General features: G+C 40.9%; 1 protein-coding gene across 1 annotated transcript in view; it reads left to right on the top strand.

The window, feature by feature from the left end:
- The window catches only part of LOC310999804 (atrial natriuretic peptide receptor 1-like), a gene marked incomplete at both ends in the record, with an annotated part of 127886 nt that overhangs the window by 28405 nt on the left and 80224 nt on the right, over nt 1-19257 (top strand). Inside the window, one exon of the mRNA XM_083990370.1 lies at nt 13667-13854. Coding sequence (XP_083846496.1) covers nt 13667-13854 — 188 coding nt within the window. The remainder of the gene's footprint in view (nt 1-13666; nt 13855-19257) is intronic.

Here is a 19257-nt window from a genome sequence, read left to right as displayed (position 1 = left end):
AGTCTGATGTGACTCTGTTGTGTTGTCTTTCCTCTGTGACAATGACAATGACAGTGAGTCGTGGATTATTACCTCGTGTCTTGGTTTTATCCGTCTTCTCCTTTGAGGCCCAGCAGCTCCTGGACCGTCGTCTCTGCTCTTTTCTTTTCCATTTCAACATTTTCGTTCGGTCTCACTGTCGCTTCGTCCTGACACGAGTCAAACAGCCCATTCCATTTGTTCCGACTCCGAAGCGTCCTCATCTCCTGACGCCCTCAGAGCTTTAGCAGCAGATTCACCGAGATCAAAGAGCGAAGACGCAGCAGCTACAAAAAGGAGATTAAGAAGATAATTACTTTTCCTCGCACCTTATTTCCTGTGTGACCTTTGCTTTTCTTCTCCTCCGCTGCTCGTACGAGGGACGGCTTTACTCTGAGTCTGGAACGGCGGCTTGTGCGGATCTCCTCAGAATTTAAGGGAGAAACTTCACAGATTAATTAAAGGGATATTACGTCGTAAATTTAATCCATGATCTAACACACCGTGACACCGTGTCAGATCAAGAGAGATCAAAGTTTGCCGACTGCTATCATCTCTAGTTGGAGCAACTTCAGCAAAGACGACACGATAACAATGCACTGCTGTCGATTCCTCCACCAGCCAACCTCCATCAAAAAGACGCTCATAGCCACAAATAACGCTCAGAACAGCAACAAACTTCATCAACAGTACAAACAGGGTCCCATCCCATAATACGAGGGATCAAACACCTGCTAGCTTTGACTGGTTTCTATTGGAAAGAGATGAAAACACAACTCACCCACTCTCCTCCAGCTGCAGAAGCCCTGACAAGTCGATTACCGAGTGCATCAGAGTTCCTCTCTGTTTCTAACAATAACTAGTGAGAGTTAAACAGAGAAATGAACAGAGTTGAGTTGATCAAACTGTCACAGTCAGAAAAGCTGCTGCATTTTAGGAACTAAACGTCACTGGACTCTTTACTTTTCTACTGCACTCGGTGATCGACTCGTCAGGGCTTCTGCAGCTGGAGGAGAGTGGGTGAGTTGTGTTTTGGTCTCTTTTCAATAGAAACCAGTCAAAAGTTGCAGGTGTTTGATACCTCGTATTATGGGATGGGACCCTGTTTGTACTATTGCTGAAGTTTGGAGCTGTTCTGAACATTATTTGTGTCTTAAGCCCTATTCGCACGGGATTAGTTTTACCTGGGCACCTCTGGTAATTTGTAATAATTGCGGAGGACGTCTCTGATCTTAATCCTGTGTGAATGCGCCATGTCAGTCATTTGTAAAGTAAAAATTCCCCCGCAAATGACCGACTATATTTCACCAAAGACCGACGTCCCGTGGTAGAACTAGTCCCGTGCATCTCAGTAATTGAGGGGCATTTTTCATTCTTCCCCGGTTGAAACCATAGCTACTGTACGGGTTGAAACATGGAGGCTGCGGTGGAAATTATGAGCTGCATTTTCGAAGGCGTTTTAGGCAGGGCCGTTGCTAGGAATTCTGGGCCCCCTTAAAGAATACTAAAGTGGGCCCCACCCCCTAACTTTTCCTTTTTTTTTCTTAGACTACGTATGTATTATCGTGTTTTATTTAGCCTTCTTTGTTTTGATGCTAATGCAGCATTACACTGCAAAAACTCAAGTATCTTACCAAGAATATTTGTCTTATTTCTAGTCAAAATGTAATTTCTAGTCAAAACAAATCTCATTCTACTTTAAAATAAGACTCATCATATTAAAAGTAGCTTGTTTTTAGACACTTTTTTTTTTTTTTTTTTTTACTTCTTTCAAGCATATTTTCACTTGGAATAAGTAGAAAAGATCTGATAGTGGAGCAAGTTTTTCTTTCTTATTACAAGCACAAAAAACTTACTTCCACTGGCAGATTTTTCTACTTATTGTGAATTTAAGTGAAAATGATCTAAAAACAAGTACATTTTTAGGTAATGAGTCTTGTTTTAAGTGGAAAGAGATTAGTTTTGACTAGAAATGAGACATTTGGACAAGAAATAAGACAAATATTCTTGGAAAGATGTTGAGTTTTTACAGTGTACTATGAGTATTAGTCAGGGTCTTATGCAGAATAAATCAGTCACACAAAGATTAGACTACTGGGGTTTTTTATGGGCCCCACTGGGCACTGGGCCCCTAGAATTATCATCACCTTTCTCCCCTATACAACGGCCCTGGTTTTAGGTGCAAACACGGGCTGGTATCGGCGCTGGATTTAAATAAACAGCTCAGATCCATAAAAAGAGTGAAATTTCGGAGGATATTGAGATGGATGACGTGCAACAGGCTAAATACAAATGCCGTGATGGCCCGTTATTGCGACAACAACTGCACTGTTGCGAAGTCACGTTGCTGCTTTGACATTTTATTTACATTTGCTTCGCACATGGATGTGACAGCAGCGGATGTTACGACGTGCACAGCTTTGACGTCATATCGGAGCCGTAATGTCAGTAAATTCGAGTAAAAATCCAGACTTCACTTATCCCGTGTGAATGTAATTTACAAATCACCAGACGTCCCCAGGTAATACTAATCCCGTGCGAATAGGGTTTATGAGTGGCTTTTTTTCATGGAGGTTGGCTGGTGGAGGAATAGACAGCAGTGTATTGTTATCGTGCCGTCTTTGCTGAAGTTGCTACAAGTAGAGAAGCCAGCGGTCAGCAAACTTGATCTCTGTTAGACAGGGTTCTTACGGATCCTTAAAAAGTCTTAAAAGGCATTGAATTCATTAATCTAAAAACAAGGCCTTAATTGGCATTAAAATGTCTTAAATCAATTTTTCAAAAGTCTTAAAAATGTTAACACATGGTAAGTGGGATTTTATGGTTGTAATTAGTCTCAAATCTCAAAATAATTGGTAACATTCTGACATAGAGAAGTTAGTGGCGGCCGTCAACGCTAAATTTCTCACCGCCACCAGCTCCTGAGTCAGTGTTTTTTTTTTTTTCGGACTTTTTATGCATTTATTTTGAAAGGACAGCTGGAAAGAGACACAATCCAATGTTCATGTAGCAGTCACTTTACCTTGGATCACAGAGGAAAGTGGGTCAAATTGTCCCTAACCCTATGTCATTGATGTGGTGTTGTTTTTTCTTCTTTTTTCTGCATTTGTGTTTATTATGAAGTCGGTCTTAAATTTCATTTCAAGTGGCTTTAAAAAAAAGTCTTAAAAAGTCTTAAATTTAACTTGGTTTAAGCTGTAGGAACCCTGTTAGACGATGGGTTACACTTACGGCGGAATATCCCTTTAACATCAATAGAAAAGTTTCGTGGACATCGTTCATCTTGTCTCGTCTTCCTGCAGCAACACACACACACACACACACACACACACACACACACACACACACACACACACACACACACACACACACACACACACACACACACAGTCCTTTCATCTCCAGTGCTGTCAGGGGAAAGTACAGTGAAGGATGAAGCTGCTCTGCTTTCATCTCTGCACATCTGTTTGAGTCGGGAAGTGCAGCCGGGGGGTCAGAGGTCAGAGGTCAGAGGTCACCCTGCTGTACCACAACGCCTCAGCTCAGGGCCGGTCCTAGGATGTTGGTGGCCCCCTAAACAAGATTTTTGTTTGTGGCCCTGCACTCTGAGCGCAAACACCAAATCACTGGTTAAAACTGAATACAGACGTGTTTATGCCCTCTGAGGTTTGAGGACATTTTCTCGACTTTTACATATTTTCTTAAATGTATCTTTTTAAGATACTTGCAGATGTAACACTACTCAAGTGTTTTATGTCTAAATATTAGAACCTCCGCTGTAAGCACACTGAGGCCAGTTTGTCCTACAACACTGTAGAAAGAAATAATTTAGGCCAAATGCTGGAAATTTGAGGTCTGCTTTTTGAAACATTTCAAATCCCTTGTGAAAACACTCCTTCAGTCATGAGAATGAACTGTTTTGGTGCTTGAAATAGGATATGAATACAGTAATAGATATAAGTGTAGAGAACAAGTCTAAAATGAAATTTTGTAAGATTGCTTTTTGAGCACAAATGTTGTCATTCTGCCGTTCTATTTTCACCAAATGTCTCAAATGTGAGATAAAAGAAGCTGAATATTGACTTCACATTACATATAAAGCTCATAGCTGCACGTGCAGACCTCAGGATGTTTAAATGACTTGAATGAACCCCGGTACCTTTCTGATCATGTGGCCCCCCACCTAACGGCTGTGGCCCTAAACAACCACATAGAGGGTTTATGCCAGGGGCCACCGGCCCTGCCTCAGCTCTTCCTGGTGGTTTAGGGTCGTGTCTGCACTTTGACCTCTGACACACAGTCAAACTGCTGAGTCATCCCGTCACATCATCGTCGTCGTCGTTGTGCTGTGTCAGGTGGATCAGCTCTTCTCTGGAGCTTCTTGCCTTCACATACATAATTAATCTTTCCAATCTCTTTGCATCTTTGTACATTTTCTTATTCACAAAGTAGCTAAACAACAAAAATGAATAAAAACAGACAAACACACAAACAAGGCAAACAATCAAACAATCAATTTGTTTATTTCGGGGCATGTCAATTTAAATCATCATCATCACACTTCATCTTAGTTCAAGTAATACAATACACATGGCCGAAAGGGAAAGCGGGAGAAGCAAAAGCTTATCTAGTCCCGCCCCCATTACCCACAGAATAAAAATCTTTTCATAATCAGACCATATCATCTTTTCTTTTGTTTTTTCTTTTTTACATTTTGATATAACATTCTTTTACTTATGACATTTTGACATAACATGTTACAGCAGTAGGTAGTATACAGAGCTGCAGTCTAGCTCTAGACAGTACATACTGAGGCAGCTACTTCCCAAATTAGGCTCTCTAATAAAGAAAGAGAAAGAAATATAATAAAATAGAATGAAATAAATAAAAGATAAATATAACTAAATTAAATATCTAAATAACTATGGGTAAATGAAAAGGGGAGTGCATGTATGCCTGTTCATGTGCCTGTGTGTGTGAGTTAAACTCCTTAATTTGATTAAATATAATATATCCACTGTTTTGTTCAGCCTGTCTTTACAGTATAGCTTATTCCAAATATGTGTTTGTTCCCTATTTATAAAAGTTAGTCTTTCCATATCTAGACTTTGCTCTTTGAGTTCTGAATTTGTTCCTAAATTGGTCATGAATGTGTCTTTGATGCTTCAGTAACTCAGGAAATCTCAGTAATTTACCAGTAAAACAAATGTAACATATGTTCATACGTTGAATTTCCATGTATGAAATATGCACACATAAAATATGTCCTATAAATAATAATACATGTAAGAAATTGGAACAGATTCATATAGTAACATATGTCCAGACCATATAAATAAGCTCATATATTGTATGCATACTTTGACATATATATTATGCATATGATTATTTATTTATTATTATGATATACACATTATATATATCTAAATATATGTAAGACAGACAGGTATATAAAATGATCAGAAAAAACTGTATTAGCACATATGGTTTATATGTTGTTTTAAATGTGCATATATAAATTATTGTCAGACATACATGTACAACATCGTATATGTTGTAAAATTACATCTTCTTATATCCAGTGGGTGATAATAATGCTTATTACTGGATGTCACTCATCTCAATATACGTATATGTTCACCTTCCCCCATGGAGCGTCCCTCCCAGTTACCACGGTGATATAACTGTCACTGCCAGCGTGTATACGGCTACAGCTGTTGTTTCAGTGATGAGGTATTTACAGCTTCTCTTGTGGGACAAAGTGAAAGATTCAGCACTCAGAGGGCAGCGAGGTGACCTTTAGCCTCCAGGTGTGTGTGTGTGTGTGTGTGTGTGTTTGCAGTATAACGTATGGATAGCATAAACACTGCAATAACTCAAAATCTTCCCAAGAATATTTGTCTTATTTCTTGTCAATATGTCTAATTTCTAGTCAAAACTAATCTCTTTCCACTTAAAATAAGACTCATCGCCTAAAAATCTACTTGTTTTTAGATCATTTTCACTTGTTTCAAACTAATTTTCACTTGAAATAAGTAGAAAAATCTGCCAGTGAAAGCAGGTTTTTTGTGCTTATAAGAAAAAATCTGCTCCACTATCAGATTATTTCCATTGAAAATCTGCTTGAAAGAAGTAAAGAGTGCAAACAAGCTACTTTTTAAATGCGATCAGTCTTGTTTTAAGTAGAATGAGATTTGCTTTGACTAGAAATGACATTTTGACTAGAAATAAGACAAATATTCTTGGTAAGATTTTGAGTTTTTGCAGTGAAGAAGGAACTTTCCCTGGATGGATGGATGGATGGTTTGAGAGAGGAAACCAGAGCTGCAGAGGGAGAGTATTCTTAGTGCGGCGGTTTCGGTTTCAACAAACGCCTCGGGAAAGATCAGAATCGGCAGAAAGCTTTTAGCGCGGCGAGGTTTCTGCAGCCTCACCGTTCACTTCCTGCTCCGAGGTTATTAAAGCCTGAAACAATAGAGGCGGCGGGACAGGAACAGCAGGCCGGAGGAATGTCATCACGCCTCTGGAGACTTCCTGAGGCTCCGACATCGAGACTCACATCTGAGAGGGAAGCCAATAAAGTCTGGACGCTCAGCATCCCAGCAGCAGTCTGGAAGATCCACAAACACCGAAACAATCTCTGCTCATCAGACTGATTTATACACATCTGACTGCAACACACTCCGACCTGTAGTTTCTGCCTGCACACTGGGCTTAATGATGTTCAGCTGCACATTTAGAGACTGAGACAAAACAGACACTTTGAATTTGGTCAGATGTGGTTGGTTGATGTGGATGCATGAGGATGGACACACAAAAGCAAAATATGCACAATTAAAAAAATGGTTTGGTCAGTTGTTTGGTAGAGATCGGGTAAATTCACACATCGTCTAAGTATGAGAGCATATGCATAGGCTACAATTTGTTTATGTAAAGGTATATAAAAAAATGTCAGTCTAATGTTTAAAAAAAATATTTTATAAGATGGCAATTCAAATATGCATAATTTCTATGCTTATACTTTACATATAGACTAGGCTAAAGACAGGCTATAGGATGGATGCACAGTTAATAATGTAATATAATTCATACATTGATAAATCAATTTATATGATAGTTCCAACCACTAATACATTTTTTTTTTAATTACATAGCTTCTTGTTTGTAAACTGAAAACTTGTGTGGCCTTTAGATATTGCAATGTATAGGCCTAATGCGCATACGTAAACAAGCAGGAAAAGTCATAGGAATTGAATTAGCACTGATTGTCTGTGAAATCATCATCATTTTGTGACAAAATACAGCCACAGGATTAATGTAGTTTCTTTATAACTTTTCTCAGTGCGTGTGTTGTGAATGCAGCAACAGAGAGAGAGGGATGCTAGCGACCGGAGCTAGCTAGTTGACTGACTGTTAGCTGAGCGTTAACTCTCAGCTACTAGCTGACTGTTAGCTGAGTGTTATGGTGCAAAGTAGCCTACTACAGCCGAGTTATCAGTGTTCCAATTACAAAGTCGTAAAACAAAAAATCTACCAGGCTATTGTTAGCCATTGTTAGCACGGCCTGCGTTGTATTTCGCACACGTAGATATACTGACTAGATGCCGCGTTCCCAGGCAGCTCTATTGAGTGGAATACGTCAACGCGGCGGCCATCTTGGTCAGGGGGAAGCCGTGTCTACTTAACTGCACTAGTCAACAGAGGCAGACGTCTATCAACCATTAAAACCACCATAACTCACTGAACATTCAACCGATTTTCAAGCCGTTTGGGTTATTATAAATGTCAGACCTATAGCCTACGTATTTATGATACAACAACACATTTTTTTAATGTGTTAAACATACACTTACACACTCAGACACACACCCACATGCATAAATACACTAAAATTTGTTCTACAAGGGTCTGATGGGGTCTGACTGCTTGTCAGACGTATATGGTCAGAAACCCCGGACCAAGATGGGATGCGCTGACGTACGCTGAGAACATAGACTGTAAAAAAAATATGGACGTAGCACCCGTGATGTCACCCATTGGTTTTGGGGAGTCATTTTTGTGACTCAAATATGGCGGCCTGAACAGCGCCATGTTGGATTTACCGGCCGAGGACCCGCCCACTGGCCTCGAAGCAGCTGTCCACGGAGCTGCTCGGACCTGTCACTCAACGTTTCCGCGCCCTAATTGGCCAGAATTTTAACCTAATAACAGTAAAACGGTAGAGTTAAAAAAAAATTCACCCCCCTCAGAGTGTGTGCGGGGGTAGAAACTATCGGTTGAGACAAAAAAACGTTCTGACACCAGGCTTTTAACATGTTTATTGAGGATGTAAAGTCGGCGATTTTAACATGGGGGTCTATGGAGAATGCTCCCTTCTGGTACCAGGCCCCAGAGGAAGAAGAGGGGATTGCAGGAAGTGAGCTTCACTTCTCAGACCCACAACTGCCCCCTTGGCTGGGAAGCAGAAGGCGGCATCTAGTCAGAATAGGCAAAGACGGTTTATGTATCTTTGGTATAGGCTATATATCTATGGCTGGTTGTTAGCTGACTGTCAGCTGTTGTTAGCTGAGAGCTTCACTGTCACTATGACTTTGAGTCTCAGATCTTCCTCCTTTGTTCAGAGGCCTTAGTTGGCTTTTTTCCCCTCAGTGTAACTTTAGAGCTGCAGAAGCTTTCAGAGAGCAACACAACAACCACACACACTCATCTGTGATAAATCCCATTGATGGATTAATGCCCCCCCCCCCCCCTCTGCCCAGGTGACTCAGTGACCAGAGGTGGCAGCTGTCTGAGTCCCTGAGTCTCTGAGTCACCCTGAGTGTCCAGACTCCACCGCCACCGCCATCAGCCATTGATTATTGTTTCCTCCTCTGGTCGTATTGATGTCAGGGTCGGCCCCTGGCATAAACACTCTATGTGGTTGTTTAGGGCCACAGCCGTTAGGTGGGGGGCCACATGATCAGAAAGGTACCGGGGTTCATCAAGTCATTTAAACATCCTGAGGTCTGCATGTGCAGCTATGAGCTTTATATGTAATGTGAAGTCAATATTCAGCTTCTTTTATCTCACATTTGAGACATTTGGTGAAAATAGAACGGCAGAATGACAACATTTGTGCTCAAAAAGCAATCTTACAAAATGTCATTTTAGACTTGTTTTCTAAACTTATCTATTACTGTATTCATATCCTATTTCAAGCACCAAAACAGTTCATTCTCATGACTGAAGGAGTGTTTTCACAAGGGATTTGAATTTTTTTCAAAAAGCAGACCTCAAATTTCCAGCATTTGGCCTAAATTATTTCTTTCTACAGTGTTCTAGGACAAACTGGCCTCAGTGTGCTTACAGCGGAGGTTCTAATATTTAGACATAAAACACTTGAGTATTGTTACATCTGCAAGTATCTTAAAAAGATAAATTTAAGAAAATATGTAAAAGTTGAGAAAATGGCCTCAAACCTCAGAGGGCATAAACACGTCTGTATTCAGTTTTACACTTTCATTTCTTTTTATTAAGGAGTTCATCATACAACACAGACAACAAGACAAACACAAGTAAAATAGAAAATAGAAAATAAACATTGTGCGCCTTATATGCAATTTGGGATCACAAGCCCCCAGCTAACCATGCACACTAACTACCTAACTTCACCTACCTACCCTTACCAACTATACCTTTCCTAGCAGTGACGGGCCCGGGCCGCTGCGTGTTCAGCTCCCATACCCGGACCCTCCCCCGCTGACTAAACCTTTAAGTGCACGATCAGCCAGGAGCCCGTGTATCCGGATGTAATAATTCCAGAGTATTTATGAAAACAAATATGGCATAACATAATCCGAATTTGCAAGGCGAGAAAGCTTTAAAAAAAAAAAAATAATAATAATATATATATATATATATATATATATATATATATATATACAAAAAATACAAAACACAATAACAGGACATTACAAAAAAACAAAACAAAAAAACAAACAAAGGGGAAGAGCAAACATAAACAGACAAACCAAGCGAACAAAACCAATGACGATAACAACCTTATATTATTTTAAATAATTCATGTATTCAGTTTTAACCAGTGATTTGGTGTTTGCGCTTAGAGTGCAGGGCCACAGACAAAAATCTTGTTTAGGGGGCCACCAAAATCCTAGGGCCGGCCCTGGTTGATGTGGACACCGTCCACTAACACACAGAGGAACCACACCATTAAAGCAGAAGTAAGTGATATATTTGTGTTAATATAAGTCTTAAATAGTTGTATCTTCCGACAGCAATCACTTCTATAGAGTGTTTGGTCTGAATCACGGGTCTGTCAGTCTCTCTGCTCTGCTCTGAGCCCAGGAGAAAACATTTATCGTATCCTACAGTTTTTATCCAATGAGGAGAGAGAACGGCATGCAGGGCTGTGTGTGCAGCCAAGGGACGCCGTGAATGTGGCGACGTAGGGACGAGGACTGTTATGGTGCGTTCAAGGAAACTCGTTTTTTTCCGACCTGTGAAGTCGTACCAGTTCGATCTGGTACGAGTTCACGGGTCAGAAGTTACGAGTGGCCGTTATAGTGACTTTCACCGGTAAAACAGGTCGGAGAAACACGAGTGGGTTGCCTGGAACGCTACAAAGTCGTAAGTTGTGACTTGAAGCTGTAATTTAGGATTTAAAAAGCCTGCCTGGAACGCAGCATTAGCGTAAACGACCGGACCACTTACTTCTGCTTTAAAGCAGCAGCGACACAGAGATCTGCTCCTGATTGGCTCATGTGGTTATGGAAGTGACAGTTTGAACGGCGCCGTGCTGCAGCTCGTGGTCGAGCTGTGAGTCAGCAGCAGCTCGGCAGCTCGCTGACGTCTCTGTGGCTCTAATGAAGTCTGCTGCCAATCACTCCCTTTACCAGAGGCTCAGCAGAGGAAACTGTCTGGGACTGACTCCAGACCAGCCAGATGTTGACCAAATCTAAATGCACCTGTCGCCTACTTTACTACACTAACAACCATGAACAAAAAAACAGAATGTCACACCCAAGTAAAGATACAAGTAAAGATATCCATTGCACCACATAGTACTTTATTTTTATGACATATCTTTCACACTTTATATATTTAAATGTGAATCTCTTATATATTTTTATATTGTGTTTATTTAAATGGCATCCTGAACAGATAGAAACACTCAGGTAAATCATTTAGCCTACAGGTGAATCCCAATAAATCAGAATATCATGAAAAAGTCCATTTCCAGCAGCAGTTCAAGTCTAAACAGCCCCAACCGAGTATTGAGTGCATAAAGATGGAGATACATGTACTGTTTAGAAGGCCAACATTTCCATATTAGAAATGCCTTTTTTAATTGGTCTTTTGTAATATTCAAATGTAAGCCTAATCATTACAATTAAAAGAAATAAAATAAAGACATGACATGTTTCATTCCGTGTGTAATGGATCTATTCTATATAATGTATAGTTTCACTTTTGGAATTGAATTACCGACATAAATAAAGTTGACTTTGACTTTGACTCACTGATTGTGGACACTTGTCTGATCCCAAATCAGTTCAACAACCTCTGAGTGGTCTGTGTCTGTGTTTGAGAGGGAGGGAGATGTTGTTGAACTGTTTTGGGTTTAATCTGAACACTTGTGCTGTTTTATCTGGACGAGTGTCAGAGTTTAAGTTTAGCTGTTTAATTAGCCTAAATGATGCTCAAGTGGCACTTCATACAACATCAATGAGAAGAGGAGAAAATGAAGAAATGTGGTCGTCTGTGCTGCAGAGAGGAGATCAAATCTCATATTTTGAAACTTGAGTTGATTAATCCTGCGGATTTTTATCATGTTCATGTAACAAAAACCAGTGGCATCATTATTGCCTAAACTGCAGAAGCTAAGTAGCCTAGAAATCTAGCTGCACCCTAGCGGCAGCAAATCCATTTGCTCCGTAGTTGGGTCTAGAAACGAGCCATAGGAACTTTTTCAGTCTCGAACACCGATTGTGTTGACCAATCACAGCGCTCTATCTGTTTAGAGAGTCGTTGGGCGGGCTTAACGCGATGACGACATACATTTTAATTGGCTTGTCAGGCTAACGTCATCCTGCTCTTTGCTCTGATTGGTCGTAGCGCTACCCTATAGACCAGAGCGGCATTTTTATGCAAATGAGAATGACTGATGCATTCTGGGTAATTTAGGGGCAGCGCCCGGCATCCCTCCATTGAAAAGTTCAGCCTAACTGGCTTGACAAACTAACTAACAAAAAGTTGTCTATTAACAGGCTATTTACAGACAACACTGAGCCAAAACCTCCCCGGTGACTCGACCAAATACGTGTAGATGTCTGGGTCAGACATTTCTGGCCACTTTGTGGGGTCATTGATCACTGTGGGAGGCTAAATGAGCATACCGGTAGATTAATTAATTGTAATTTTTCAAGATAGCGTGAACGGTGGGTTTCAAAGAGGGTGTCAAAATAATTAGGAGACATAGTGCTACAAAAGAAACAAAAAATAAAACATTCAGATTGATTGTTAGTTAGTCTAAGCTCCATCAAAACACAAAAAGCCACTGAGTGCAATGTAAAAATGCCGGGTGCTGCCCCTAAATTACCCAGGATGCATCAGTCATTCTCATTTGCATAAAAAAGCCGCTCTGGTCTATACATTTTAATGATATAGTCTGGCTTGTCAGGCTAGAAGCTAAGCTAAGCTAAGGCATTGTTCCCATTGTGTTTTAATGGTAAATTGGTCGTATTTTAATAAGAAACCACATTTTAACGGTTCTGATTCACTCTCGTTTCTCTTTTTAAATTTACTGCATTAGGCCGTTACCACAAACTCAACACTTACTGTGTGTGTCCTTTTCAAATCATGATTGGGCTCTTATTGTGAAATATCACACAGGAAGGTCCGCTGTACAGCGACTTTTGAAATCTGAATCTTTGCCTTCAGAACATGAATACATTTGCAGTGATGCAATTAAAAAGGTTGTTTTTGTTTCTATTTCTGTCAATGCAACTTATTCTTATATTTTAAACACTACTTTTACTACACTGCAAAAACTCAAAATCTTTCCAAGAATATTTGTCTTATTTCTTGTCAAAATGTCTCATTTCTATTCAAACTAATCTCTTTCCACTTAAAACAAGACTCGTCACCTAAAAATTAACTTGTTTTTAGATCATTTTCACTTGTTTCAAACAAAATTTCACTTGAAATAAATAGAAAAATCTGCCAGTGAAAGCAGGTTTTTTGTGCTTGTAATAAGAAAGAAAAACTTGCTCCACTGTCAGATTTTTCTACTTATTTCAATGTTTGAAAAAAGTAAAAAATGTCTTAAAAACAAGCTACTTTTTAATGTGATGAGTCTTATTTTAGGTAGAATGAGATTTGTTTTGACTAGAAATGACATTTTGACTAGAAATAAGAGAAATATTCTTGGTAAGACATTTGAGTTTTTGCAGTGTAGGCTACTACTTATATGAACCTGTGTAACTCCATTCATTGTAATGTTTTCCAGCTGTGTTGAATGGATGTGTTTGTACCTTTCCCTTCGGTGACCTCTGAGCTGCTCCAGATGTTTGGGTCCGGTCCAGGTGTTGTCAGCTGAGATGTAAACTGTGACTGAGTCTGACTCCATGTGTCCGTCTCGTCTCCACAGTGCTGTTCGTCTGCTGCTCCCCCGACGTCTTCAGGAAGCTGATGGTCCAGTTCAGACGGGCCGACCTTCCTCACGAGCAGTACGTCTTCTTCTACATCGACGTCTTCGGGGCCAGTCTCAACTCGGAGAACCGCCAGCCGTGGGCGCGCGGCGACGAGGACGACGCCGTCGCCAAGGAGGCCTTCCAGGTAGAGAATTTGGTCATGAAGGACATTGAGCTAACAACTTAACAAATGCTTTCCATATTTTTTTCAGTCAGTGTTTATGGTTTATTGTCCTTTCAACAGTTTAACATTAGCCTATACAGTTAAAATTAATAAAACACTGATTATACTGTTACAGTAAAACATCATTCTGCATACAGTATTTCTTGTCATGCTTCATTGTCTATACATTATGTTGAGCTGTACTGTCTTTCTAAGATAAAATTAGTGTTTGTCCATTTTTCAAATCATATTGTTTTCCATACTTTATCCAACTAGCCAAAGTTCTGATTGCATGCAGACTGATTATGTGCATGTAATGTTGTCCAAACTTAACCTATTCCACACTATTCCTCTACTTTGTTGTATATTGTATATCATTTAGTAGTGGTGTTATTAAGAGCTTGTGTGTTTATATGTACATCAACGGTGCTAGTTGGCAAAATATCCGCGCGCAGATAGTGGGCCGGTCTGGACCAAAAAGTCCAGGGCCAAATTTTTGTCCCAGTCCACCCCTGGTAGAGATGTAGTGCTGGAGAGAGACCACGTCTTCAAGGTCTTGGTCTTGTCTCGGTCTCGATCGAGCTGGACAGATGTCTCTCTTTGGGTTAAATTAGGGCTGGATTTTTATATTAATCGCAATTTTTTCTGGCGATTTTTAAAAATCGATTCTTATATGAGAATCGATTTTTTTTCGATTTAAACAGGCTACTGACTAAACTAAACTAAACTATACTAGACTAGACTAGACTAGACTAGAATAGGCTAGGCTAGGCTAGGCTAGGCTAGGCTAAACTAAACTAAACTAGGCTAGGCTAGGCTAAACTAGACTAGAATAGACTAGACTAGGCTAGGCTAGGCTAAACTAAACTAAACTAAACTAAAAAAATATATATATTTTTTTTTTTGGGACGACCAATCTTTATTGTACGATCATGTATTCTGTGCCATTACACTCGACAAAGTCAAACCGGCCTGTTGTGTTCGTTTGTTCACAGATATCTATGTGAACAAACAAACACAACAGACAAACTGGTGTGATGTGTGTTTTGTTTTTTATGACTTATGATGTATTGTCAAGTGTTTGGTTCAACCTGCTCTTGTTTAAAGGGAGTTTTGGAAAAGCGAAGCGTTTTCACACTACATTTATGAGCCTCCGAGCGCACCGTAAAATTCTTTTGACCGGCGCAAGACAGACTCATGTTTTCATTCATCAAGAATTAAAGTCAGAGGTTCAAAGAGGTTCACATACCGTCGTAGTTCTGACCATAAACGGCGATTCAGCTGCGTTATTCTCATGATTCGTTGCGAAACCGAAAGTAAAAAACGCTGGTCGGCTCGACCTGCATCTCCGCCACCACTAATAATAACAAAATAACGATAGAGACAGAACGATATATTTATCGAAAATGGGCCCATTAACAAGTGTGGGTAACGGAGATTCATCCACATTAACGTGAGACTTTTTTATAACCGAATAGAAACTCCTCGTTGTCCCTTTAAGGAAAGAAAATCACAACAATTGAAATATAAAATCGCAATACTTAGTGAAATCGAATCGCAATACTTGTTTAATCAGAATCGCAATTTAGATCGAATCGGGACCCAAAAATCGTTGGAGAATCGAATCGGCACAAAAGCATATCGGCCCAGCCCTATTTTATATGATGTAATTCAATAACTTTAAAGAGATAGTTCAACATTTAGGCAAATTGTCCCATTGCCATAATCCCTATAGTCATATAGCAGTAGGTTCGTTACCTTTAATTGTCGGTGCAAGCTATTTTTAGAACGGCGGAGCAGAGCCGTGAGCTGCTCAGAGCTACGCTACGGAGGCTAATGGGATTTCTTGGTTTCCCTCATCAACAAACTCATCAAATACACAATCCAACAACTCCAAAACGCTCTGGTGGACAAGTTGTGAGCTGCACATTCACCACGCTATGAGATAATAACACAACGTTACCACACAGAGTTGTTTTAGAGGGAAATGCAGAGACTGCTTGAGGAAAAACTGTCCCTGAAGGCAACGCGCATCAGTGTTTTGCATGAATTTCCCTCTAAAACAACTCTGTCTGGTAACGTTGTGTTATTATCTCATAGCGTGGTGAATGTGCAGCTCACAACTTGTTTAGATTTTAGATCAAATAATCTTTTCTTTGTAGCTGAGGAGGAATAGTAATGTAAATATCAAGACACGTGATTATTATTAAGAGGACTGGGACTGAATATAGTGATGGTCTTGGAAACGGTCTCACATCTCGGTCTTGACTCTTGTCTCGGGTTCGGTTGTCTTGACTACTTCCAGGTACGACACTGGACATCTACCACTCACTGTTACAGGTGCATCTCAATAAAAAAGTTCATTCAAAAGTCAAAACTTTATTTAAGTCAGCAATTCAATTCAAAAAATGAAACTAATACATTATATAGGCCTAGATCCATAACAACTATTTCATGTCTTTATAACTATTATTATTTTAATTATAGGCCTAATGATTATGGCTTCCATTATAATGAAGAGCTAAAGATCTGTATCTCAAAAGACCAATTTAAAAAAAACACTTTTGAATGAAATCTAAAATGGGCTTTTCCATGATTTTCAGATTTATTGAGCTTCACTTCATTACTGACGATGAAACAGCAGAAATATTTTCCTCTCCATCAACCATCACAGCATCCGTACTGACACATGTCACTGGTGATCTGCATCGGATTGAAGTGATCATAGCCACTCAGCGTGACACACACACACACACACACACGCACACACACACACACACACACACACACACACACACACACACACACACACACACACACACACACACAGCAGCGTCTCTCAGTAGCCTATCTGATGTCCGCCGGCTGCAGAACCTAATTTCCCAAACCTCTCTAATCTGCATCTCTTTTATACTCAAAATTGGCTTTATTCTCTGTTGACCCCCCTCCCACACACACACACACACACACACACACACACACACACACACACACACACACACACACACACACACTGATAAACATGGATACACATCCCCAGAGAAATTATTGTCTGCTCCTCTTTTGTTTTTCTGAGGCATCACATTGTTTTATATAGTTTCCTCCTCTCTCCATCAATCCTCCCCCACATCATCATCTTCTTCCTTTCTTTCATTCTTTCTGTTTTTGTTTTGCTGAGTTTAATTTTCTCTGTCCAGCTGCACACAGAGCGACAGGAAAACACTTCACACACCAGAGCGATCACAAATCACCGCTTGTTGTCGTTCAGACCAGACAAAGAGAGTTCACGACTCAGGAGAAAAACACAGCAGCGACTCACAGGAAGTTTACGTCAATCTATACTGACTAATAAACTAAACTAGACTAAACTAAACTAGACTAGACTAGACTAGACTAGGCTAAGCTGTTTTCTTGTCTGTAACAACATCTCTGTCCCGTCTGTCCGTCCTGGGTGAGGGCTCCCTCCTCTGTTGCTCACCCTGAGCTTTCTCCTGGTTTTCCCTGTTAAAAGGGTTTTCCATGGAGTTTTTCCTCAGTCGATGTGAGGGTCTAAGGACAGAGGATGTTGTTGTGATGCCATGTAAAGCCCTTTGAGACAAACTGTTTGTAAAAATGCGCTATAGGCCTACAAATAAAATTGCCTTGCCTCGCCTTGCCTTGCTAGGCTAGGCTAACTAGACACTAGACTAGACTAAACTAGGCTAGGCTAGACTAGACTAGACTAAAGTAGACTAGACTAGGCTAAGCTAGACTACCTCTTTATTTTTTGGCACTATAGTAGTTACAGTAGGCTACTAGCCTAGTAAAGGTATTTCAGTAACACTTTACAATAAGCCTACACAAAATGAACTGAGGAACTAATGAGGAACTAACTATTCTCAACTCAACTCAAAATGTATTATAGCACATTTAGGGCCGGATTTACTAAGATCCCAGATAGCGGGCGCTATATTGTTTGCGCCCCCTAAAATATTGCGTGTTTGGTTAGTGCACGCAAAACAGGTGATCTACTAAGAGTAACCCGCTAAATGAAAACACGTGCAAACCGCAATATGTAAATGAGGGTTTTGCGCGTGGTAGTCGTTTCCGCCATGGAGAGAGTGGACAGAGAGCTGGACGGACGAAGGGACAGAATGACATTTGATCCGATGCATAATGACAGCATGTGTGTTCATCTCTCTCGCGCTCTGTTTAGATAAATAAACACAAATTGCTACAGGGCCCAACTCGTCATATAGTGACGAACAGGCAGCAGCTGCAGCGACAATCACACACCTATAACGTGTGTGTGTGTGCCGCCCATGATCGAGTGGATTAATAGAGAGCTCAGGTGGGACACACGGATCTAAACGCTCTGACCACTGATCAAAGACGGGTGAAGGCAGCGGTGACATGTCTCAGTCCGGGACCGGGGACTGAGAGACGGAGCTGAGCAGCCAGGTACTGGAGAGGAGAAGAGAGGAGAGGAGAGGAGGAGGAGAGGAGAGGAGAGGAAAGGAGAGGAGAGGAGCGCACTGCAGGACAGACGTGCCCCGTGCGTAACGGCGCGTAAATGACTTTGAACACGGCTGAAAAACTGTTACAGAATTACCCAGACATGAGGAAATGCAGAGATGTAAGATCATGGGGCTCTGACAGGTATCAAACCAATAAACGCATACGTTTTGGCAAAGTTGTATCAGTTAGTACATGGTTTTCAGACGTGGTGAATAAAGACGCAAAAACAGCCACCGCAATCTCTTCCTGGTTTGGTAAATCACATTGCCCGCGCTAAATAAATCTATTTGCATCTACTCCTCCCAGTATTCTGCACGTTCTGGCTGAAACGCCCATATTTACATATTCATCAAGGCAAACACGCTAAATGGATCACACGTGCTATTCTGCCCGTGTGAGGGACGCAATCCTCGGTGCGTCCGGTTAGTAGATCAGGTTGCACATGTGTTTGCGCGTGCAATCACGTTTGCACACGTTTTAATACACGCAAACCTTTAGTAAATCCGGCCCTTAGGGGCCGTGTCCACTGGACGCGCTTTCAACGCTCTGGGCGTCTCCTATGGAGTTCGGTGCTCACAGCACCCAGCGCCCTCGGCGGAAAAAACTCTCTGGGCGCTTCCTTTTTTGTCGCGGCGCTCAGAGTTTAAGGGGCCGTGTCCACCAGACGCGTTTTCAGCTCTGACAGCGCTCTCAGCGCTGCTTTCCCAGCGCTTAGCGCTCTCTCTCTCCCTCGTCAGAATGCCGCTGTTGCTAGGTTACAAAACGAGTCCTCTGACACTTCCGTGTTCCGGCCTTGTTTAATGTAAACACTACAACGAGCGTCAGAAATACACAACAGCATTAGCGGCAGCTTTTGACATGGACCCTGAGGTCGGCCTACCTTCAATA

This window comes from Trachurus trachurus, assembly GCF_905171665.1.
Source record: "Trachurus trachurus genome assembly, chromosome: 16".
NCBI lineage: Eukaryota > Metazoa > Chordata > Actinopteri > Carangiformes > Carangidae > Trachurus > Trachurus trachurus.
The sequence above is the reverse complement of the archived record's forward strand: the minus strand, read 5'-3'. Positions and strand labels throughout refer to the sequence as shown.